Source organism: Cebus imitator, unplaced genomic scaffold (genome assembly GCF_001604975.1).
Source record: "Cebus imitator isolate Cc_AM_T3 unplaced genomic scaffold, Cebus_imitator-1.0 Scaffold4, whole genome shotgun sequence".
Lineage (NCBI taxonomy): Eukaryota > Metazoa > Chordata > Mammalia > Primates > Cebidae > Cebus > Cebus imitator.
Genome location: NW_016107319.1, coordinates 10,359,037 through 10,384,347, shown reverse-complemented (window position 1 = coordinate 10,384,347; position 25,311 = coordinate 10,359,037). Strand labels below are relative to the sequence as shown.

Below are 25,311 nucleotides of genomic sequence, written 5' to 3'. Positions count from 1 at the left end.
TCAACCTCCTGAGTAGCTGGGATTACAGGCACGCACCACCATGCCCAGCTAATGTTTTGTATTTTTAGTAGAGACGGGGTTTCACCATGTTGACCAGGATGGTCTCGATCTTTTGACCTCGTGATCCACCCGCCTCAGCCTCCCAAAGTGCTGGGATTACAGGCTTGAACCACTGCGCCCAAAAGGGATTTTTATTTTTTTTTTATTTTGGAATAGTTACATTACACTTACCCAGTTGATCATCCCTGATTTGAAAATCTGAAATCCAAAATGCTCCAATGAGCATTTCCTTTGAGTGTCATGTTGGTGCTCAAAAATTTTAGATTATGGAGCATTTTGGATTTTGGTGTTTTAGATTTGGGATGTTCAATGTGTATTCAATTTTGGTACTTTTTTGCCATCTAGTAGAGTAGCAGGTAAATACTTTGTTTTTTCTTTTCAGAGTGTTTAAATTTCATCTTCAAAATTTCTTTGATTTTGAAGTTTCCTTTTAGAATTATATCTGAAATTATATATATATACAAATTATATTTGAAATTTTATGTGTTAGAAAAGTTATTTTTGTATAGGTGTTTTACAACTTAGTTATTTCATTATTGTCTTTTGTATCTCCAGTGGTTGGGACATTGCCTGTCACGTATAGGCCCTTGATGAATGAATGAAAGATTAAATTTAAATTCATGAAGTATAGTCCATTATAAATAATTTTAAATTATTTTCAGGAAAGATTTTATAATTTATCGGGAACCAAATGTTTCTCCTTCACAAGTAACTGAAAATAATTTTCCTGAAAAGGTAAGAATTTTTCAATGTGTTGTAAAGTATTTAAGTAAAAGAACCACTGAATTGCTGCTATGACTTCATAAGCTATAATTTTAAATGATTTTTTTGAAACATTTCTGTATTAAGGTTATGGTATTCTGATTTCTTAACAGTTTCTGTTAATCATCACTTAGTCATATTATTCTGTATTTTTTTGTCCCCACAAATTACTGTATTTAACCCTTTTACAACATTTGAGTAGAAACACTGAAAAGAATTATGAGATATTAATGTATATGATGAAATAGACTATTACAGTTTTTTGTCAGTATAAACATTAAATAGTAAAATAACTTGTGAAAATAATTTGGTTCTGCTATTACATCCAGGAATACTTTAGTAATCATATACATTTTCCTATTATAAATTTTACTCACAAGGGTGTCATTGCATTATGTCATAAAGCAGAAGCCACTGAAAAATTTTGTGAAGCCTAGAAAGTAATATCAGCAGCCTTATTATAAGAGAATTTTTGTCTTAATTAGCTATTTTGGAATCATGAAGGCCAAATGGAAGTGACTTGTATGCCACCATGCTAGTGGTGATAAATTAGAGGGAAATTGAGTGAAATACTACTGTTACAAAGGTTTTAGGGTTTCTGGGACTTTCTAAGCGATCTGGCTTTTTCAAAACAAGTTTTGAAATATGTTATATTCTAAACAAAATCAGTGTGCAATTTTCTTTGTATAAGTGATGATTTAGAAAATAATTAAAACTGTAAAGAAGCCAAAAAAATATCTTTGATTTTGCTTGTTAGAGGTTAGAATTATTAAGGTTTTATAATATTTTCTTACAGTTTTTAAATTTTCTTGTTCTTTAAGTAGTGGAAAGCATGTTTTCATATATTGTTTTTGTTTTTTGGTGATCCTATAAACATTTCCAGAAATCATTTTGAATTTTAAAATTTAATGCTTCTATAACATTTTGGCGTATGGATGTACTGTAGCTTGACAACATTGGAGCTTTGGGCTACTCCTAAAATACTCACTTTCTGTTTGGAAATGATCTAGTAATTCAGAGGTATTGGAGACATACTTAGCTATGTAAATGTCATATATATGAGGGTCTGAAATGCATCTTTTTCATTTTCAGGTATTACTGTGTTTTTCAAATGGAAATCATTATGATATTGTGTATCCCATAAAGTATAAAGAAAGCTCTGCTATGTGTCAGTGTAAGTATCACCTTGTGTTTATATGGGAAATTATATTCCTAAACTTACACAGTCTTAATAGAAACAAATCAGAACAAATAATTCTATTCTGTTGTAATATAAAAGATATATCTAAGAACATTAAATGACAAGAATATTAATATTATAATAAAAACTTGTTGCAATAGGAGGAAAGGTAGCTGAGCATGGTGGTGCAGACCTGTGGTCCCAACTACTTGGGAGGCTGAGGTGGGGGATCACTTGAGCCCTGGAAGTCAAGGTGCAGTGAGCTATGATTGTGCCACTACACTCCATTTTGGGCAACAGACTGAGAACTTGTCTCAAACTCAAACAAAACCAAAAANAAAAAAAAAAAAAAAAAAAAGAAAAATTGGAGGAAAGGGAGCTTGTGGCTAGAGTTTGACTTGTAAATGCCAACTTTTTTTTGCTACAATAATTTCAGTAATAAAGATTTATATGCATCTTTAAAACTGTTAGTGTATAGCTTGAAAATCCAAATGACTGAGCAAATAAACATTTGATTATATTTGGCTCCAGAGCAGCATTTTGAATCTTGGCACTATTGACATTTTGGGCCAGATGATGCTGTTTTAGGGCTCTCTTGGAACTTTAGGATTTAAGTAGCATCCTTGGTTTCTACATAGTGGATGTCAGTAACATACTCTTTTTCCCATTGTGACAACCACAAATATCTCTAGATTTTGCCAAATGTTTCCTGGGCGTATGAATTCCCCTTGCCCTTATTCTGTTTGAGAATTAACTGCTATAGCAGAGCAGTGACCCTTCCTACCAGTTTCTGTTATATCATCCATTCTGACACAGCACAGATCAGTCATGTAAAGCAAGTGACAGCTTTTTTCTCTGCTCTTAAGCTAGTGGTAACCAGTAAAGATACGTGTAATACACTATTTTAAAAAATTAATCCATTGTAAGATATGAAAGTCTGGCCTCTATACCTTGGGCTGTTTCATCTCCCTCTCCTAGCTCGTTACCATCTGGGCATTTCAGCTTTGGAAGAGAGCTCCTAGAGCTTGTCTTTCCTGTGCTTTTAAGTGCCTATGGTTTGGGTGATATGAGGACTGCAACTCATATTCCTGGAATCTGGAAGAAAGATCGTCTGTAAGAAGGAGGTCTCTGTGGGAACTCATTTAGAGGTGGACACCCATTGTTTTTTTTTGTTGTTGTTGCTGTTTTTTTAAGACAGGGTCTCGCTCTGTCACCCAGACTGGAGTGCAGTGGCGTGATCTTGGTTCACTGCAACCACTGGCTTCTGGGTTCAAGTGATTCTCCTGCCTCAGCCTCCCTAGTAGCCGGAATTACAGGTGTGCACCACCACAATGGCTAATTTTTGTGTTTTTATTGTAGTGACAGGGTTTCACCATGTTGGCCAGCCTGTCTTAAACTCCTAACCTCAAGTGATCTGCCTGCCTTGGCCTCCAAAGTGTTCAAAGTGTTGGGATTATAAGCATGAGCCTCCACACCTGGCCCCGTTGTTGATGAATTCTTAATACATTTGTTTTCTTTGTGTTTTTTTTTTTTTTTTTCTTTTTTGGAGGCAGTCTCATTTTGTCACCAGGCGCCAGGCTGGAGTGCAGTGGCGCGATCTCAGCTCACTGCAACCTCCACCTCCCAGGTTCAAGCAATTCTCCTGCCTCAGCCTCCCGAGTACCTGGGACTACAGGCACATGCCACCACGCCTAGCTAATTTTTGTATTTTTAGTAGAGGCAGGGTTTCACCATGTTGGCCAGGATGGTCTCGATCTCTTGACCTTGTGATCCGCCTGCCTCAGCATCCCAAAGTGCTGGGATTACAGGCATGAAGCACTGCGCCAGGCCAGTACATTTGTTTTCTTAAAGCTCATTGTAATAACACCAAATGAGAGTCCTAAAATCCATGTATTTTTGAATTTTTGTTAAAATATATTTCCCTATATTCAGGACTGGATAGGGTTTTAAAATTTTACTTTATTTAAAGCAACAAAGTATCTAAATATGCTCCTTTCTTTCAGTGGCTGCTGAGAGTATATTTTGTAACAGCTTCTTTTTTAGTTCTTTATATAAAATTAAAATCTGGAGCTAGGTTATGTACTCAAACACCCTTTCTATAGAAATCTGAGAAGTGCTTGTCCAAGGTTACAATTAGTGGGAAAGCTGAGACTAGCATCCAAGTCTTCTGACTTGTCAGCTAGTATGCACTATATTATGTTCCTCTTTCTAGCAATCTTAATGCTTCTTACTGTTTTTCCTCTAAGTCTCTTTAGATTGGGCGTGTTGTATGACATTCTTAAGTGTCAGTTTCCTTATCTGTACAATCAGAATAATGCTTCACTGTGCTAGGATTAAACATGAGGGTATATACAGGTGCTTACCATCAAGTATGTGGAATGTAGTAGTAATAATTGCTTAGTATATGTATTTTGGCTTTTCCCATTGTCATACTTGTTTCACAGTTGTGATACCTTTTTGTGATGGTGTTAGTTTTAAAAATGGCACTGTGTTTTGCGATTATTTTAAACTACTTAACTGCACTTACAGAAATTTTAGTTGTAGCCCAGGTAACTTTCTGATTAAATTATGTTATTGACCGTAAGATTTTGTAGATATCTAGTCAGGATTATAAAAGCCTGAGCAATAGAAAGTTAAAAGGTTATGGTCTGTTTCTGTTTTTAAAAAATTGCTTGTAGTTAATGTTAGAAAATCTGTCTCTCATTAATTGCAGCTCTCCTTTATGAATTGCTGTATGAGAAGGTATTTAAAACTGATGTTAGTAAAATTGTCATGGGACTAGATACATTGGAAGTAGCTGATGAAGACAACAGTGAAATATCAGATTCGGAGGATGACAGTTGCGAGTAAGAATGAAATCCTAAAATATCTTTCCAATGCCATACAAGGAAACATTTAAGTAAATGTCCTTACATTTCAGTATATGTCTTTGCATACATATATTGAGGTGTTAATGGTATTCATAAAATACAGCAATCTGCAGAATTTGCATTATCCCTGCCACTAATTTTACCTAATTTCTATTATGGGACTGTTTGTTTTGAAAGTTGGTGTGTTTTTGGTTGATGAGAATCTACACCTGTGCAGTCTAGACGTGTATTTGTAGAATAGTTTGGTCCTACCTATATGTATGTGTATTGTAAAATTTTGAAGTAAGTTAACTTGTTAATTGTTCACATACACAGCAATGAAATAAAATGGCCAATTTGATTTTCTTCACTTTCTTTTATTGTTTTTGTCCTTATGTAGTGCCTCTTTTTAGATAATGAAAGTTCCAAAATGGGGCTTTGAATATGTGAACACCTCTGTGTGATGCCTCTATGTAGGTTGTGAGTAAATACATTTGAATGTCGAGTCTCTGAGGCTTAGCTTTCTTTTTCACACAGACGTATAAGGTAGTGTTTAAGAGGTTGGGCTCTGGTTTCAGTCATGGCTTCTTGCTAATTTGACTTGACTTGGGGCAAGTTACTTAAATTCTCTAAGAAGCCTCAATTCCAGTACTCTAAAATTAGAATATAGTCAGTATTTCCTCAAAAGGGACAATTCATGAAATTAAATCTGAGATAGCATATAAAGTACATAGCCTACGTCCTAGATATGGTATCCAGTATATTAGTTATCAGTTAAGATGTTTACTCTGTTATTTATAAGAACCAACCCTATTATATTCTTTTTGAAGCTAAAAATGTATATTCTTGTAAGAGAGTATGAAAGGATCGTACTTGGTATGTTATACTCTGTGACAGTAGAGATAGAAATGGAACTTAAGCCTTAGGATATCTAATTCTTTATTATAAAAATAATTTATATATATATATATATTTCTTGATTTGTAATTCCAGGTTTTTACTGATCCTGATTGAAAATTTGGCCACCATTTCTTTCTAACTTGAATCAGTGTCTGCCATTGTGAATTTAATTCTGGGATAGACTAACTTTGCATAGATAGAAATTTTGCTCTATGGTTTTCATTAAGCACTGTGTCATTGAGCATGGGGGACACTGGAAGAGAGAATGACTAGTTTGTTACAATTTATTACCTGCGATTGGGATTGGGGAACTTCTAGCACAGAAGTTGCTGTGGGTGTCAATGGTATTAGAAACAACTGGGTCTTGTATGGCAGTTGGCAGATGAAGTATAGAGTAGGGGCTAATAAGCTGGAGAAGTCTACCAGAGAAGGTACAATGGGTATAAGAAGATGTGCTCACTATTGTGTTTAGTTTTTCTTTTTCTACTGTACTATTATTGTTCTTGGAATGTGGGTTACCTTTTCATTGCATTATTAAATTTTTTATTTTTTTTTTGAGACCGAGTTTCATTCTTGTTGTCCATGCTGGAGTGCAGTGGTGTGATCTTGACTCACTATAACCTACACCTCCTGGGTTCAAGCGATTCTCCTGCCTCAGCTTCCCCAGTAGCTGGGATTACAGGCCTGCGCCACCATGCCCAGCTGATTTTGTATTTTTAGTAGAGATGGGGTTTCTACCTGTTGGTCAGGCTGGTCATGAACTCCCAACCTCAGGTGATCTGCCTGCTTCGCCCTCCCACAGTGCTGGGATTACAGGTGTGAGCCACTGTACCTGGCCTTAAAATTTCTTTTTACTTGGTCATTTCTGACTTAGACAGCACAGGGCTTCAATTAGGGAAGAAAAATGCTATATAACCATGACAAGGTAGATAGGCATAGTGTAGTAATAAGGAGGGAAGACCAAGGATGTATTTATATTCTTGTGCCTGTTATTCTTTTCACTGAGGGTCTCTTAAATATTGCTGCATTTAAGGGTATAGACCTAGGGACTGAAAACTAGAAATTGATTCAGTAAGGAGGATTTGTAGGACAGAAGAGTACATGTGGGTCCAAGTCGGAGACTATCTCACCCCTTCTCCCTTTGCCCTGTCATCACTCTGTTCCAGCCTTAGTAGCCCTTTGTCCACCTCAGGATCTTTGCATGTGCTATTTTCTGCCTGGAATACTAAGAGTCATATGGCTTACTTTCTCACCACCCTTCTTTATTCAAAAAGACATCTCAGGAAGGCCTTTCCTTATTCTGTTTTTTTTATTTGAGGCTATGTGTTCCTTCTCATGCTTCTATGAATAAATAGCTATGACTCGGTAATTTATAAAGGAAAGAGGTTTAATTGATTCATAGCTCCGCATGGCTGAGGAGGCCTCAAGAAACTTAGAACCATGGCAGAAGGCATCTCTTCACAGGGCAGCAGGAGACAGAATGAGTGCCAGCAAAGGGGTAAGCCTCTTGCTTTTTTTTTTTTTTGAGATGGAGTTTTGCTTTTGTTTCCCAGGCTGGAGTGCAATGGCACCATCTCGCCTCACTGCAACTCCACCTCTCTGATTCAAGCAATTCTCCTACCTCAGCCTCCCAAGTAGCTGGGATTACGGGTGTGCACCACCATGCCTGTCTAAGTTTGTATTTTTAATGGAGATGGGGTTTCACCATGTTGGTCAGGCTGGTCTTGAACTCCTGACCTTATGTGATCCACCCGCCTTAGCATCCCAAAATGCTGGGGTTATAGGCGTGAACTACTGTGGCCTCTTTCTTATAAAACCATCAGATCTTGTGAGAACTCACTATCACGAGAATAGCATGGGGGAACCACCACCAAGATTCAGTTATCTCCACCTTGTCTTGTCCTTGACATGTGGGAAGTATTACAATGCAAGATGAGATTTTGGGTGGGGACACAGAGTTAAACTGTTATCAGCCTACATCTCAACACTCATTTTTTCCCCCCTACTTTTTTTTTCTCCTCAATGTGTTTATCAGCATTTAACATACTAATTACTTGTGTAGTTTTTAATCTGTTGTCACCAGATTGTACATTTCATGTGGGCAGAGTTTTTGTTCTCTTAAATGCTAGACCCTCGTACCTAATACTACAGTCATCCCTTGGTATATGCCAGGGGATTTGGGACTCTTGAGTATACCACAATCTGTGCATATTCAAGTCCTGCAGTGGGTCCTGTGAACCTGTTTATATAAAAAGTTGGCCCTCTTTATACTTGGGTGTCAGATCCTGAGAATACTGTATTTTCAAACTGCTTTTCGTTGAAAAAAATGTGTGAGTGGACCTACACAGTTCAAACTTGTCGTTCAAAGGCCAGCTGTGTATAGTGCATGGCACATAGTAGATGCCCAAGTACTTACTGAGTATATGAATGTGTAGATATGTATGCGGCAGTGAATTCAGAGGGCTGATGATGGTGCTTTCATTGTGCTGAATATTATTTATGTAGAGTATTTTTAATAAAAGTGTTGTCAAATCTGCCAATAGATACTTTTGTTGTAAATATTTTTTTTTTTTTTTGAGACGGAGTTTCGCTCTTGTTACCCACACTGGAGTGCAATGGCGCGATCTCGGCTCACTGCAACCTCCGCCTCCTGGGTTCAGGCAATTCTCCTGCCTCAGCCTCCCCAGCAGCTGGGATTACAGGCACGCGCCACCATGCCCAGCTAATTTTTTGTATTTTTAGTAGAGACGGGGTTTCACCATGTTGACCAGGATGGTCTCGATCTCTTGACCTCGTGATCCACCCGCCTCGGCCTCCCAAAGTGCTGGGGATTACAGGCTTGAGCCACCGCGCCCCGCCCTATATTTTTTTTTTTAATGGGGCCTCAGGTGTATATTGAAAGGATGTTTTTACATTGCTTTGTAAATTCAATTATTCTACCCACCCATATTTCAGTTTATTTTTGTTTTCTTATTGATTACTGAGCCAGTTAGAATTACTGATATCTTTGACATCTATCTTACATACGCATATTTACTTACATATACCCTTTTATATATAGATACATTTATACTAAAACTTGTATGAGCTCACTGGAATATAGTTCTGACATTTTGGAGCATAGTTCTGACTTTGAAGACTTTTAGATGAGGTTAGAAGGTAATTATATGCAAATATCTTTTTCTGCTCCTAATTATGGTTATCTTTCTTTATAGGAGTAAAACTGCTGCTGCTGATGTGAATGGATTTAAACCTTTGTCAGGGGATGAGGTATTTTTTTTTTTAAAGTGTTTTAACTAGTTCTTTAAACATGTAAATTTAAAGTTTTAAGTTTTTTCTTTTTTCTGATACATTTCAGTCAAGTTAGAATCATCTACTAATAAATTTATTTGGTGACTTCCTAATTTTTTCAAGTTTCTTTTATTCATTTGGCTTTACTCTTGCATGTATTTTAGACAAAAATGTTTTAAAAGCACTTATGTGTTGATTGGACTTCCTGACTTTGTTTAGCAGCTGAAGAACAATGGGAACTCTACTAGCCTGCCTTTGTCTAGAAAGGTTCTTAAGTCACTCGATCCTGCAGTCTATAGAAATGTAGAATATGAAATTTGGCTGAAGTCTAAACAAGGTGAGTTAAAAATCTGCATTTTCCATAAATTTGCTTTGTAGCACTTAAAAATAAGTCAACTTTATGTTATACTGAATTTTTTTTTTTTTTTTAACCAGCTCAGCAGAAACGTGATTATTCCATTGCTGCTGGCTTACAATATGAAGTTGGAGACAAATGTCAAGTAAGTGACTTGTGTAAAAGAAGAGATTTTACTTGAAACCTTATTTTTTCTAATAGGAACCAAGAAGACAGCTGAGGTGTGAATGTGTTGTTAATTTGGGATTTCAGAATATATTTATCATGTATGTACATTTTCATAGTTTACAAGCATTCAGCTTTTTGATTCATTTGAATACATTGCCAAAATTGTATGTATCCAAAACTGTGGCATCCATCACATGATCTTTGGTATTACTTGGTTCAAAGAAGTAATAATATTTCAGACATTTAGGTATTTTTGTTCAAATAGACTGAAATTGATTGAAAATTGACTTTATAGGTCACTTAGTTTTGTTTATGAAAATCATGTTGGGAGATTGCGATACATACATGATGTTTACTGTTGGACTGAGGAAGGAAAGTGAACCACAGAGGAGTTTTTGCCAATTCATTTGGATGAGCAGCTGCCCTGGATTTGAGTAACTGATTGTTAAAGGAAAAAGTTGGATTAAAATCAGTTGTTTCTGCCAGGCGCGGTGGTTCAAGCCTGTAATCCCAGTACTTTGGGAGACCAAGGCAGGTGGATCACGAGGTCAAGAGATCGAGACCATCCTGGTCAACATGGTGAAACCCTGTCTCTACTAAAAATACAAAACATTAGCTGGGCATGGTGGCGCGTGCCTGTAATCCCAGCTACTCAGGAGGTTGAGGCAGGAGAATTGCCTGAACCCAGGAGGCGGAGGTTGCGGTGAGCCGAGATCGCGCCATTGCACTCCAGCCTGGGTAACAAGAGTGAAACTCTGTCTCAAAAAAAAAAAAGAAAAAAATCAGTTGTTTCTTAATTTGTTAGTTAACCATCACCCCACCTACCCCCAGCCATTCAGCATTGTCTGGAGACATTTTTTATTGTCACAACTGGGAGGGTGCTACTGACATCTAGTGGGTAGAGGCCAAACCTGTGGCCAAACATTCTACAATGTACAGGACAGCCTCCCTCATCTCCTTCTAACAAAGAATACCTAGTCCAAAGTGTCAGTAATGCTTAGGCAGAAGAAACCCTAGGTAAGATAATTTGCAGGGTCTCTTTTCTTGTTTTTTTTTTCTTCTTTGTTTATGGAAAAATATTGCTATTTCAAAAACAAAACCTCCACATACACAGATGATGTTAATGTGGAAGTTCTCATCAGAAATTATTTTCATCAAAAAGTCTTGCCTTTAAAAAAAACTAAAACAGTCATTGGCAAACATTTCTTCTTGACTTATGGAGGAAACGCTCATTTACTTTAAATCATATTATTATTATAATACCATATTATGTGATAAATTGGTTTATGTGAAATCATAAACCAATTTATCACATAATATGGTATTATAATAATATTATGATTAGCCAGGATTTTATCTGAGACATCAACTGTGGACTTTATCTTCAGAACCTTTAATAGTTTTGATTCTGGGTATTTAAAGGTGAGGAAGAAGAGAACATGATTCAATCAGGTACTGTGTTACAGGATTGTCTGCTCTAATTGTAGAAGGGAATTGCGGAAACTTTTACCACATTGATTGGGAAAACTTGAAAGAGAACAAAGGAGATTAAATCCAGGGTTTAAAGGCCTCTCTCCCTACCCTTCTCAACAGAGAAGAGAATATGGCTTATGCTGTATCACTAAAGTTGTGTTATTTATTTTAAATCAAGCATATTTCCTTTGAGGTTGAAATTGCTTTTGGTAAAGTAGGTGTTTTGATAAAGTAGATAGTAAAGCACATACTTTTTTTTTCCTTTTTAGAGTATTTTATTTCCATCTCTACTACTTGACCATTTTATTTGGATAACATTTCATTAAAATTTTAAGAAACTGAGGTGACTGACTCTAAGGTGACTTTTGTTTACTGAAGTTAAGTGTAGTTTAAACTTTTGATTAAAAACTAAGTTCAGAAAAAATTTTTTATTGTGAAACTTTTGGAGGAAAAATGTTTATTGGACTGATGAAGAATGAAATACCAGATTGAAAACTTTGATTTACTACTAAAAGTGGGAGATTGCTTAAAGCATTGTCCTGTGTGCCGTACTTGGCAGGTGCACAATTCAATGTGGGCAGATTACTGATAGGAAGAAACCTTAGGCTTATTACTCTTTTATCATGGATTTACCGTTGGGTAATACTAATTGTATGGTAGAGAACAGTTAATGCATATATTTTTAGGGATAAAAAAAGATCACAGTTGCACATTTTTAATATAGGAAAAATGGGAAGATAATAATAGTTGCTCTCATTTGTAGAGTGTTGCTGTGTGCAAGTTGGTATCCTTTATGTGTATCCTGTGCACTCTCATTCCATCTCCATGAGTTCTGTGATGTAGGTACTATTATTAGCTCCATTTTGCATTATGAGGAAACTGAAGGGAGAGAAAAATAACTTGCCCGAGGTCATATTGCCGGTAAGTGGAAAAGCCAGGCCTGGAAGCCTGGGGTGTGTGGGACCACAGCCCTGCCTTCAGAACCAGGACATGTTGCCTCTTTTGTTTAGAGCCTTAACATACTGTGCTCCTACTTTTTGAATAATTTAGAAAATTAGTTTAGAAAAAAATTTAGAAGGACAGAGAAGGAAAGTTTTTTTTTTCCTTTAGGTAGTAGATAGGGAGGTCTGAGAGGTTAAGGAGATGGATTTTACTGTAGATCTTTTTGAACTTATACTTTGTTTTTACCGATAAACTTTATTTTCTGTTTAATTAAAGACTAAATTTTAAAAATACTGGCTGGGCGAGGTGGCTTATGCCTCTAATCCCAGCACTTTCGGAAGTCGAGGCAGGCAGTTCACTTGAGGTCAGGAGTTCGAGACCAGCCTGGCCAACATGGTGAAACCATGTCTCTGCTAAAAATACAAAAAAAATACCCCACCTTAGCTGAGGGTGGTGGTACATGCCTGTAATCCCAGCTACTAGGGAGGCTGAGGCAGGATAATCCCAGGCTTGAACCAGGGAGGTGGAGGTTGCAGTGAGCCGAGATTGTGCCACTGCACTCCAGCCTGGGTGACAGAGCAAGACCTTGTCTCAAAACAAAGCAAAAACCCCAAAAAGCTAAAAACTGAAGATTAATGCAAAGGAAGCAGATGACTGATTTTTTTTTTTTTTTTTTTCACTTCTGGAATTTTTAACAGGTTAGGTTGGATCACAATGGAAAATTTTTGAATGCAGACGCTCAAGGAGTTCATTCTGAGAATGGACCAGTTTTGGTTGAAGAACTGGGAAAGAAGTATGTACTAATTTTCAGCTAAGACATTTACTGCTTCTTGGCCAGGCGTGGTGGCTCACGCATGTAATCCCAGCACTTTGGGAGGTCGAGGCAGGTGGATCACAAGGTCAGGAGTTCAAGACCAGCCTGGCCAGCATAGTGAAACTCTGTCTCTAATTAAAAAAGAAATAAAATAAAAAAAAAAAGAAGAAAAAAAAGACATTTACTGCTTCGTCCATTTAGCCTAATCATGAGCATTTTAAAATGACCCTCTGTATTTGCAAATTTAATGAAAGATATTGCCCATGTATAGAAAATATATTTGGGCCAGGTATGGTGGCTGATGCCTGCAATCCCAGCACTTTGGGAGGTTGAGGTGGGTGGATCACAAAGTCAGAAGATTGAGACCATCCTGGCCAACATGGTGAAACCCGGTGTCTCTACTAAAAATACAAAAATTAGCTAGGTGTGGCAGTGCATGCCTATAAACCCAGCTACTAGGGAGGCTGAGACAGGCTTGAACCTGGGAGGTGGAGGTTGCAGTGAGCCACTGCACTCCAGCCTGGCAACAGAGCTAGACTCTTTCAAAAATCAATAAATAAAAGTATATTTGTTCTGACTTCTAAAAAAGTACCAAATGTGCAAATTAGGATTTTGCACATTGTCAGACATTAAATGAAGATTGTTTTGTTACTTACTGTTTAAAATGTGCCATTGTGCACAAAGGTAGTTCAAATATGGGAGCTTTGGAGGGACTCATTTAAAATTCATTCAGTACTGCATTGCATGTAGTTAGTATTCAGTCAGTGTTTGTCAGATGGAGTAGTGAAGTATTGTTGACTTATGTTATAGAGCACCTTTGTTTCAGTTGCTGCTGGCCTTTATTAGAGAAAAAGGTAGTAAGTCACACCTTAAACTTTACTGGAAAAATTTAAACCTACACAAATTAAGAATAGAATCCCAGTCTGGGCGCAGTTGCCCATGCCTGTAATCCTAGCACTTTGGGAGGCTGAGGCAGGCAGATTGTTTGAGCTCAGGAGTTCGCAACCAGCCTGGGCAACATGGTGAAACCCTGTCTCTATTAAAATACAAAAAATTAGCTGGACATGGCAGCATGCGCCTCTAGTCCCAGCTACTTGGGAGGCTGAGGCAGAAGAATTGCATGAACCTGGGAGGTGGAGGTTGCAGTGAACCGACATCACGCCATTACACAACAACATGGGAAACAAAGAAAGACTCCGTCTAAAAAAAAAAAAAAAAAGAAGAAAAAGAACCCCAATATAACCAACACTGCAATTTTTTAATCTCAATATAATTCAGCACCCATTTTTAGCAACTCAAGCATTTGGCAATATTTTCTAGTCTATTTTCCCTAATACTTTTTAAAAAAATTAAATGAAATTGGCATATTTCGAAGGCGATTCAAACATCACACCACATTTCTCCAGTAGATGTTTATATGCGCCTCTGACAGTATAAAGACTTCTTTTCCTGCCTTAACTACAGTACCATTATTATATCTAACAGAATAAGTCATCGCGTATTTATTTAACTTTTGCTTAAATTGTGATTTAGGCCTCTTTTTTTAAAATTAGAAAATAGGCTTTTGATTTATATCATTTTATTTGATTAGAATTGCATCTGGATTGCTAAATGCTGTTTGTACTTAAATTCTAATTTGTTTTTAATATAAGAAATAAAACTGGAAATTGTTATATAGGCTGAAAATAAAAATGCAGAATATTTAAGTATTCTTACTAAGGTATTTTAAGCTATCACAAGTTTTCCCTCTTTGAAGGCACACATCAAAGAACCTCAAAGCACCTCCCCCAGAAAGCTGGAACACGGTGTCAGGGAAGAAGATGAAAAAACCTTCTACTTCTGGACAAAATTTCCATTCTGGTAGGAGCACATCAAGCTATCATTCCTTTGGGATTGGGATGATGGTACTTGGGGTTGTTCATAATACAGAATTGTGAATATTATGACGTGCGTTTGGGTTCTTATCACAGATATGGACTACAGAGGGCCAAAGAATCCAAGCAAGCCAATAAAAGCCCCATCAGCACTACCTCCTCGACTGCAGCATCCTTCAGGAGTAAGACAACATGCATTCTCTAGTCATTCTTCAGGGTCACAGTCTCAGAAATTCTCCAGTGAGCACAAAAATCTTAGCCGGACACCCTCACAGATCATAAGGTAACCTTCTTGAATGCAAGAGAAGTATAGAAATAAGTAAGAGGCATTTGTTGTATTTGTCACATCATGTGCATTTAAATAATTTTAACTTTTTATTCATATATTTGTCCCTAGATTAGTATTAAAAGCATTTTGGATAAACATCATGTGAGGATCTCAATTCTTTATAATTCTCTTAGAACAAACCCAGGAAATATATATAGCGAGACCTTTATTTTTTAGTAATTTTTTCAGATGGTTTAGGAGATCTTATTCTAGCCCAATCCTATTCTGATACTTAATTATTTACTGGTGGCTTGTAATATGGTAAATACTGGATTCCAGATTGCATTCTCAATTCCTTGGGAGGCGAGGATACTTACATTTGTACAAGAACTTAAAGCAGCCCAAATTGTTGTTTTACTTTGTTCTGATAAGTTTCGATTGTGGTAATGTCTCTTAATACTGAATGGGGGCTACAGTTTTAGGTCTGAAATTATGAATATCAGCATTCTGACTAAATATCCAGAGACAGATGAACTTTTAGGTTCATAATTTTCCTCTGCTATGTGGGTTTTAATTTTTCTTTAGTCTACCCTTTCTGTTGAGTAATTTTATAGCCCTTAGGAAGAGCTTTATTTGCGAGGCGCCGTGTCTTATGTTAAAACTGTCTTCATCATGCAAACGTGGCCTTGTTTCCAATGGAGTCTTCATAGGTGACTCTGACCAGTATCTTTCCCATTCAAGTACATTCAATTGCCTGAAGAGCTGTAGCATCGGCTTATGTGCTTGCTAACCCTCTGGTCTTTAGTTCTTTATTTCTGGCATTTGGATGTTCCCTTTCTTGTGAATACACTTAACGTTTTGTCACTAAAGATGTATAGGCTGGTGTGAAGGTTGTGAGTTATCTCGGTTGATTGATCACAGTCAGTTACAGATCAAACTCTTGGTTCTGCTCTGTCACCCCTTCTCAATACTGTAGTTGGCTAGTCTTAAAAAGAAAGAAAAAAAGACGTTTTATGTAGCATCTTCAAGACAGAATTGTAGGTTCTTAAGCTGACATTTATCAATATTAGTTTCTTGGGGCTGTTGTAACGAAGTACCACAAACTGGTTAGCTTAAAACAACAGAAATTTATTTTTTCACACTTCTGGATGCTAGAAGTCTGAAATCAAGTTGTTGCAAGGGCCATGTTCTCCCTGAAGGCTCTAGGGGAGAATCTGTTCCATGCTTATCTCCTGCTTCGGGAGTTGACTGCAGTTCTTGAAGTTCTTTGGCTTGTAGGTGCATCCCTCCATTCTCTGCCTCCATCATCATATGGTGTTCTCCCCATGTGTCTGTGTCTGTCTCTTCTCATAAGGACATTAGTCATACTGGGTTTAAGTCCTACCCTATTCATTATGACCTCATCTTAACTTGATTACATCTGAGAAGACCCCGTTTCTAAATAAGGTCATGTGCACAGGTACTAGAGATTAGGAACATGAACACATCTTTTTGAGAAATATAGTTGAATTCATAACAAATAGTAATGATTCTAACCTGTTACATTACCTCTCCCAAACAGAATTTATGCCACTAATCAACTAGTTTGTTGTTTGGACATTGACCAAACTCCAGTAGCCTCTGGTGGTAGCTTACTCAATGCACGAAAAGTATCTAAGATATTAACTTATCTTGAATGCTAGCTTTGGAAACCTAAAAACATGAAGTAACTATAGGAAGGTCATAGGCTGAAATTAATTGTTTAATAACATTCTTATTTTTCGATAGAAAAGCAACATTCTTTTTCCTTGAACACAAGGGTACTCTTAATGATTTAAAGATTATAAAAGAAAATACTATAAAATGAATTTAAATAAACTTGTTTATCATAAACTGAATGTATAATCCATTGTTTCCGGTGTTCTAATCGCCTATGAACTGGTGCAGTGCTCAAACAGATATCTCGTACCAGTAATACTTTTAATCAACAGTATTTTTAATACTGTGTTATAGAGAAGCATATCTTACTAAGATCCTTTTTTCTCTGTTAGCTTATATTCGTTACTTGCTATATAAAAACATGTGATGGTATGTGACAAGGCAGTGGTAAGTAATACATAGACATGAAACTTGAGGTATTTTTGACATTGTGTCTAATTACATTAGAACATAGTGGTATTTGCAGTTTGTCATGAGTTTAGTATGCCTTCTCCACTCTGTGTGTGAGAATAAATTTTACTAATGTATTAAAACAGATTTAAAAATTTTGCTGAATATTTAACATCATTAAAAAACCTAGTCGTTTTAGGATTTTATAGCTAATAATCCAATTGATTTAAGCCCAGTAGAGTTCATCTTCACTCTGTTTCTAATCTTTACCACATCACTTTTGAATTTCTTCCAGTTATAGAGCAAAAGAGAACTGTAGTGCTGGATATGAGATTTTCATGGCCTCTTACTTTTTCCATTGTTTTCCTCTTGATATTGTCTCTTCCTTTGGAAGAAACACAAATATAACAAAAAGATCAAGCAAGATTGCCATATATGCTTTCATTAATGTGGGTATCTAGGAAATACTGTAACTGAATATCTGTCTTCAAGCTAGATGAAAATGGAAAGTAGTAGCTTCTCTCTGTGTGGTAGGTGAGGATGAGATGAAGGCCATATAGTAGTGGTCATTTTTTTTTGGGTCATAGGAGATAGTGGTAAGGTAGTGCTAATTTTCCAGAGACTCTTGACAGTTGCTGAGTTCTCTTCAAAATTTTTTACCGCTAGGATTTGGGAAGGATTGGTCTAAAATTTTTGAGAGTCCAGATTTGCTACCCCACCTGTTTTCATCAATACCATTGGGGTTGACATCTGTTCTATTGTAATTAGAGTGTGATTAATAAGTGGGACTATGTAAGGACATGAAATGGCCGTTATGGCTATTACTTATTTCAGAGGCAAAAAAATCAGATGATATCATAGTGCTCTATTCTGTTGAGGAGGATAATATATATTTCTTTGTACTGTGACAAAGTATTTTTCTTAGAGGTTTTAGATTTTCATTTTCCACTTTCGAAGAATTGTTAGACATGATTGAAATAGTATTCATACTGCCTTTAATAATTATAACCCATATCATACATTAGGGTTGCATTATAGGGCACTAAACTCTATTCATGAATTTCTTGTCATCCTTAGTTGGCCAAAATTTGTTGAAATGACAGCAGTCTTATCTATACAATTGGCATCCAGGCCTGACATGTTTTAGTTTTTCTTTCTCGGCTCGCTGTCTCCCTTGGTGGTGTCATAAACAAGTGGGAAGATGGTCCACTGAACTAAAATGTCAGTTCTAAAGTGTCAGTTCTAAAATGGTCATTGGACCATTCCCCTTTACTTAGAACAGAAAATGAGAATGCTTTTGAGACCTAAACTAATAACTTTCCCTTTGTTTTGAGAATTCTTAATGAAAATATTGGAATATGGTATAACAAGTATATATAGTGCTTACATTTCTTCCTGATGAAAAGGAAAAAACCTCACTCGTTTTTCTGTCATTTGGAAATGTTTTTTTTCTTTCCCCTTCTACCTCCCATTGTTAAGTTTGTCTTCTTGACTCTCTGTAAGGTAGGCTAATGTTACAGGAGCTTCCATTTGCTCAACATTTATTAACCAGGCTGCCAAAAGTTCTAAAATGTCAATGTAGCTAAATTAGTAAAATGTTTGTATTGCAAAATAGATCATTTTATTTTAGGTACTCAGTACAGTGTGTCTTTTTTTTTTTTTTTTTTTAATCTGACAAGAATGTTTTATTTGACAGAAAACTTGATCGTGAAAGAGTTGAAGATTTTGATCACGCAAGTCGAGAATCTAACTATTTCGGCCTTTCCCCAGAAGAGCGCAGAGAGAAGCAAGCTATAGAAGAATCTCGTTTACTCTATGAGATTCAGAACAGAGATGAACAGGCTTTCCCAGCCCTTTCCGTATGTATGAAAAGACATTTTAAAAGTTACTCTATAGAAGTTTCTCTTAAGATATTTTTATATTAAACCATAGTTCTCAATGGTAAACTAATAATTTTTATACTGAAACATACTTTAAAGATCACATTTTTTCACATTTTTCATATTTTTCCTTTTCACATTTTTCTTAAGGAGTAGGTGGTCTAGAGATATTACTAAAAAGTTGGTAACACAGTTGAGGCAAGTAAACCGGTTTGTTCACTTGTAGTGTTTAGTATTTTCTTTTGAACTAGAACCTAATTTGTTAGCAAAAGTACTAGGTAGTAGAGGTTCACGATTTAGTTAATCCATTACAAGATACAGATATAATATTAGGGAGCCCTTTTGAGAACTGTCTTTCAGGGTGTTTGCTGTTGGAGGTGGTAGCACATGTCATCCTGTGGCTTTGTCCTTTCTCCGTGTGTCAGGCACTGGGCTGTGGTGGATGCTTCTATGATCAAAGAAGTGTTCTCTACCTTCAGGTTTCTTAACTCTTTTTGGGAAGTCAGAAAAGAAAACTTGTCATGTAGAATGAAGTGTATGCTCTGTGAGGTGGGTTTGCTGGCAGCACAGAGGAGGGGGTACCTAATTCATTCTCAGGTCTGGGAGCCTGTGCCTGTGATCTTTTACGTCTTGGTAAGTTGTACCCAAATGACCTATGATCCAGAATGGTGGTTGGACACTTTTTCTCTTAAGAGTAGATTAAATAAACAATGGAGTGTTATAGGAGGCTACCCAGTATACTGCTGTAAAACATTAAAGCCCCACACACTCAGTCTGTCTTCTGGTCTCTGTGGACTTCTTTAGAGGTTTTAGAAGGAGCTCAGTTGAAAACAACTGATCTGGAATTGCAGTTTAATCTGGCACAGGCGTTGAAGTTTAGGAATTATTGGAAGAAGTACCTGAATCTGTTTAGGAATAATTGGAAGTGCCCAAATTTATATGTAAATAAGCATCGTTTATGTGCTAAGTTACATTTATCTCTCATGTCATATGTGTTATTATATAAATAAATACAAATTGCTTAAGCTTGTATTCATACCTTTTTGCATTTTTCAGTTAGTGAATTGTAAAAGTACAACTGTAATGTGGGGACAGATTGTGAAATTTCTCTCTTGTTAAGAATGGGGTCTTGCATACTCATAGTTTTTAGACTAAGGAGTTTGGTACAGATTGCTTTTGATAATGACTCAGATTTGTTTTTTAGAAAACTCCTGCTACAGAAGGCTGAGATCCTCCTCTTAGTGTGTGGAACATTTATTCAGAACGCTAAAACAGGAACCTAGAACCTTCAGTGATAATTTAGCTTAACAACCTGACTTATTTCAGTCCCTAATCTAATGCAGAGTTTAAGTGATTTGCTAACAGTCAGTAAGCATTTCAGTGATAAGAATCCTAGTGCACTGTATCTGCTAATTTGTCCTTAGGTTCTTCCCAACTCCCCACCAGACAAATATGGCTCTACAATGGCATTTTTGGAAAGTTTGCACACAAGATGGTGGTGTTTTTGTAAAGAAAAGTTGCAGGATAAAAGTTAGGTCATGGTGGCTTCCTGAAATAGGGATATGAAGATTAAGTCTACTAATCTAGGCTGAAATCTGATTGCTTAATCCTTTTGACTTAGTGATAAGACTGTTAATCTAGAGTGTATCATTTAATTATGGACCCTACATTCCATCTTCTATAGTTTCAGTTCAAAAATATAGGGCTGTGAATTTTGAGACTTTTTAGAAGTGTGAAGAGTAAGATTAATTACAGGATACGTTCATATATTTGTGGGTCAATCTTTAACACAAAATGTTGCGTTTTGTTCATTTTAAAGAGCTCATCAGTCAGTCAGTCAGCTTCTCAGAGTAGCAATCAGTGTGTACAGAGAAAATCATCACATGTAAGTGATAGAAAAGGAAGCAGGCGGAGAATGGATACAGAAGAACGAAAAGACAAAGGTAAATTATCTCATCATTCGAAAGCAGATGCTAGAGATCTCTTTAGATGACTGGCTTAATGTAATATATTTGGAAAAAACCACTTTTTAAGTTGTTAAAGTAGTTATCTAATGTCACATATTTTGAATGTGGTAGAGAAGCGTTGACTTAAGCTAATGCATGTTAAATGTTATTCTGAAAACTACGTGTTCAGTGACTAAACATGGTTCAAATAGTACTTTTGTTTTCTTCTATCTTTGTATTTTGTTTTTCTGTACTCAGACATCAATCAGAATAATAAACCATGATGTCTTTTTTTATCTTGATCTGCTACAGACTCCATTCATGGACATAGCCACTTGGATAAAAAACCCGAACCAAGCACATTGGAGGTAAAAGTTTTAAACACTACTTGCATCTTTTCTTTTTTCTTCATACTGTGATAGTGTAGTAGGAAGAAGTGGAAGAAGGTAATTCAAAATTTTATAGCTCTGTATTAGAAACGTAGAAAAGCAGGGAAAAGACGATGGGGATTGAGAAGTCACTCACAAGTACAACAATTTCTTTTTTTGAGACAAACTCTCACTCCATTGCTAGGCTGGAGTGCAGTGGTGCGATCTTGGCTCACTGCAACCTCTGACTCCCTGGTTCAAGTGATTCTCCTGCCTCAGCCTCCCAAATAGCTGGTATTACAGGCATGCACACCTAGTTTTTGTATTTTTAGTAGAGACAGAGTTTCACCATATTGGCCAGGCTGGTCTCAATCTCCTGACCTTGTGATCTGCCCGTCTCAGCCTCCCGAAGTGCTGGGATTATAGGTGTGAGTCACCATGCCTGGCCTAACAATTTCTTCAAGGTACATTAGGGTGCCCTGCCAGAATTGTTAGAAAGTAGCTTTTAGCCAGGCACAGTGGCTCACACCTGTAATCCCAGCACTTTGGGAGGCCGAGGTGGGCGGATCACCTGAGGTCAGGAAGTTCGAGACCAGCCTCATCAACATAGAGAAACCCTGTCTCTACTAAAAATACAAAAGTAGCTGGGCATACTTGCGCATGCTTGTAATCTCAGCTACCAGGAGGCTGAGGCAGGAGAATCACTTGAACTCGGGAGGTGGAGGTTGCGGTGAGCCGATTGTGCCATTTCACTCCAGCCTGGGCAACAAGAGCTAAACTCCATCTCAAAAAAAAAAAAAAAAAGAAAGTAGCTTTTATTCTCTCTAGAGTGATATTTTTAAAGGACAAGAGCATACTGTTTGAATCCTTACCGCCAGTGAAAATTGCCCAGTAGTTTGATGTAATAAAGATGTGCAGGCAAAGTTAGCCTACCTGTTGAAAATAAGTTACAATTGGAAGAAATACTCAGTGGTGAGAGGGTTCTGTCAGATGTAGATAGGGTGAATTATAAAAGGAAGCCATCAGTTATTCCAGAATGTGGGTCTCTGCTTCTTTGCTAAAACTTTGCTTCTTTTTGGCTTCAAAAGAATATCACCGATGATAAATATGCAGCAGTTTCATCACCATCAAAGTCAAAGAAGTTAGAGTGCCCTTCTCCTGCAGAACAAGTAAGTACATTGTTGTATTTAACATTGAATGCTCCACTGTCTGGGTTTCTTTGCTCTCTATATAGGATCATTTAAAAATAGAAAAGATTCTGATATGGGAAATGGGAGAATTTTTTCTAGCATCACAGTTTGGGTGTGGTTATGATTTTTAAATTTATTCTGATGTTAGTCTAGAATGTTCTCGAAATTTATGGAATGTTATAAAAATAACCATCATTTTCTGCACATTGAGTGCATTCTTTTGAATTGATTTTGAATATATTTGTTATTGTATTTGACACTTTGTATTACTTTGGTGGATTTGCTTGAAAGTAAGATTTTTGAAGGGAAACTATGAATTTCTCCTTTATTTCAAAACTTAAAAGAGCTGTCTTCATCATTAGTAATTATTTGGGAAGGAATGTACTGATTGAAAGGTTTGAAAAATACACGTTAAAAAAATACCAGTTTACACATTGCATGATGAAGAAATGGTGTTCTAGCAGACATTTTAGTTCTTGATCTAATACAAGAGTAGAGAAAGTTAAATGCCTTTCAATCAACATTCTTCATATTGGTAAGAAAGCATATAGCTATATGAGGAGTTTTTATAATAATCATGAATTTCAAGATTTCAGTGATTTTGCTTACTTGCCTTAAAAGTATTGTGTTGTATTTAACTCTGCTTGTAGATAGGTACGGTGGCTAACGCCTGTAATTCCAGCACTTAGGGACGCCAAGGCAGGCAGATTGCTTGAGCCCAAGGGTTTTGAGACTAGCCTGGGCAACATGGTGAAACCTTGTCTCTATTAAAAATTACAATCCTCGTTGGTAGGCAACCCTTGGTTAGGATCAAATTTGTTTGCATATTATCTTTAGCTACTGTATGTTTTTCTTTTCTAAGACTATAAGGGCTATTTGTACTTCATTTGTATAAAAGGCAGGCAACTCAAGATGGTTAGAATTAGTGTAAAGCAAAATGACCTCTTGTCTTTTTCTTTCTTCCCCCACTCACCCCCTTTCTTGAAGAAGCCAGCAGAACATGTGTCTTTGTCAAATCCAGCTCCCCTTCTAGTTTCTCCAGAGGTACATCTAACTCCTGCGGTGCCTTCTTTACCAGCCACTGTGCCAGCCTGGCCAAGTGAACCTACAACTTTTGGACCAACAGGTTAGAGAAGGGTTTAGAAAATCTAGCCAGACAACCAACAAATGCCTTTTTAATACAAATTCTTGAGTGCAAGTTTGACCTCCGAGCAGGGTTAGGTATGTGGAGCCTCACAGAGCTTTCTATGATACTCTGCTTTGCTCTGCTTCCGTTATGGAAAGACGGTGTTCATTTGGGGTTGTATTCATCTGACATATGCCTTCATAATCTCAGGAGCATGATGTTTGAGCTGGTTGCTTTGGTTGCTCAGCACTAACTGGCACCATAGTTTAATGCTTTCTCCATGGGCCAGTTCTTTATGGCCTCATAATGAACCCCTTGACCTGCCTGCCCCATCTCCTACATGTTACTATTAGAAGACGTTGACTCAAAGCTTGTGTCCCGGGCATATTTCTTCCTTTGTGTCCAGGAGGGCCCTTGGTTGATACTAAAGGTATCACCTTAGATTGGGTGTATCAGTTACACAGCATTCTTCATAGGATAATGTAAGCATATTTGTAGAGAATTATTTTCACCTTTTGTGATTTTTGATTCCTTTTCTTCTCTTTTGTAGGTGTCCCTGCTCAAATTCCTGTTTTGTCAGTGACACAGACTTTGACCACTGGACCTGATTCTGCTGTATCCCAAGCTCATTTAACACCCTCTCCAGTTCCTGTGTCAATACAGGCGGTTAACCAGCCCTTGATGCCTTTGCCTCAGACATTGAGCCTTTATCAAGACCCACTCTATCCTGGGTTTCCTTATAATGAAAAGGGAGATCGAGCCATTGTACCACCTTATTCACTGTGTCAGACTGGGGAGGACCTACCTAAAGGTGAGCTCCTTCTCCAAGTTCAAATCGACTTTACAAAGTCCAAACAGGCTTAGCGAGAAATGAAGAGCTGTAAATAGAGGTCAGAGGTCTGGTTTCTCAGTAAGCTCAAGGACAGGAAGGACAGGTCCTTAAGCTTACTGGGAAACCAGACCTCTAATAGCTCAAGGTTTGGCTATTAGGCATTCATTCTGGTTTCAGCTTGATTTAAATGTATTAGAAAATGTTTTTTAGTGTTTCTAGCATACTTGTTAATGCTAGTATGCTTAGTAATGATACCTCCTATCTTTTTTTACATAAATGGACTTGAAACCATTTTGAATTAAGATCATAATAATTTAGTTAGATACCTAAACACTATGGAGTTTTCTCAAAATTGGTCTGCGTTTTGGAACTAACGCATGCATCCATGAAAAAGTCACTGAGAAAAGCGAATATAGTGTGTAGTGGCTGTTAAAGTACTATATTCAATATGTCTTATTTTTGTTTAAAAATTCTTTTAACATTTGCCTTTCCCCTTTATTTTTAAGGAACTTACCCCTCCCCCATTTATAGTTTGCAAAATATTATATCTGTAAATCTGCTAGAGTAATGCAATGACTACTGTATGCTCTTTACCTGGATTTATGTGGGTGGTATTATTAGTAGTGTGTCTATGGGTAAAAGGCTCATGGTAAATGTATACTTGGAATAATATTATTTTACTAATCATGATAGTAATAAGTTAGGTTTTATGTTGATTTTACCATTCTCCTCAACATTTTAATTTCCTAATTTTTAAACCCCACAGAAAAGTTGAGAAAGAAAGCACCTGAATGTCCTTTACCCAGATTTAGTTTTAATAAGATACAAAATTTAGTTTAAGCCATTTTGGGATTCAATATGCTAACAGACAAAGCATATTGAATCTGGAATTAATCTTTAGAAACCTGTTTTTAGGTTATGTTTTATTACAGCCTTTTTTTTTTT

General features: G+C 36.8%; 1 protein-coding gene across 1 annotated transcript in view; it reads left to right on the top strand.

Annotated features, from left to right (window-relative positions):
• Nucleotides 1-25,311, top strand: part of OTUD4 (OTU deubiquitinase 4) — a 49,612-nt gene that overhangs the window by 16,733 nt on the left and 7,568 nt on the right. The window contains exons 4-18 of the mRNA XM_017534564.2: nucleotides 715-795; nucleotides 1,915-1,996; nucleotides 4,716-4,848; nucleotides 8,967-9,021; nucleotides 9,262-9,379; nucleotides 9,478-9,542; nucleotides 12,679-12,773; nucleotides 14,551-14,654; nucleotides 14,765-14,951; nucleotides 18,721-18,883; nucleotides 20,724-20,847; nucleotides 21,163-21,218; nucleotides 22,307-22,387; nucleotides 23,396-23,534; nucleotides 24,085-24,345. Coding sequence (XP_017390053.2) covers nucleotides 715-795; nucleotides 1,915-1,996; nucleotides 4,716-4,848; nucleotides 8,967-9,021; nucleotides 9,262-9,379; nucleotides 9,478-9,542; nucleotides 12,679-12,773; nucleotides 14,551-14,654; nucleotides 14,765-14,951; nucleotides 18,721-18,883; nucleotides 20,724-20,847; nucleotides 21,163-21,218; nucleotides 22,307-22,387; nucleotides 23,396-23,534; nucleotides 24,085-24,345 — 1,744 coding nt within the window. The remainder of the gene's footprint in view (nucleotides 1-714; nucleotides 796-1,914; nucleotides 1,997-4,715; nucleotides 4,849-8,966; nucleotides 9,022-9,261; nucleotides 9,380-9,477; nucleotides 9,543-12,678; nucleotides 12,774-14,550; nucleotides 14,655-14,764; nucleotides 14,952-18,720; nucleotides 18,884-20,723; nucleotides 20,848-21,162; nucleotides 21,219-22,306; nucleotides 22,388-23,395; nucleotides 23,535-24,084; nucleotides 24,346-25,311) is intronic.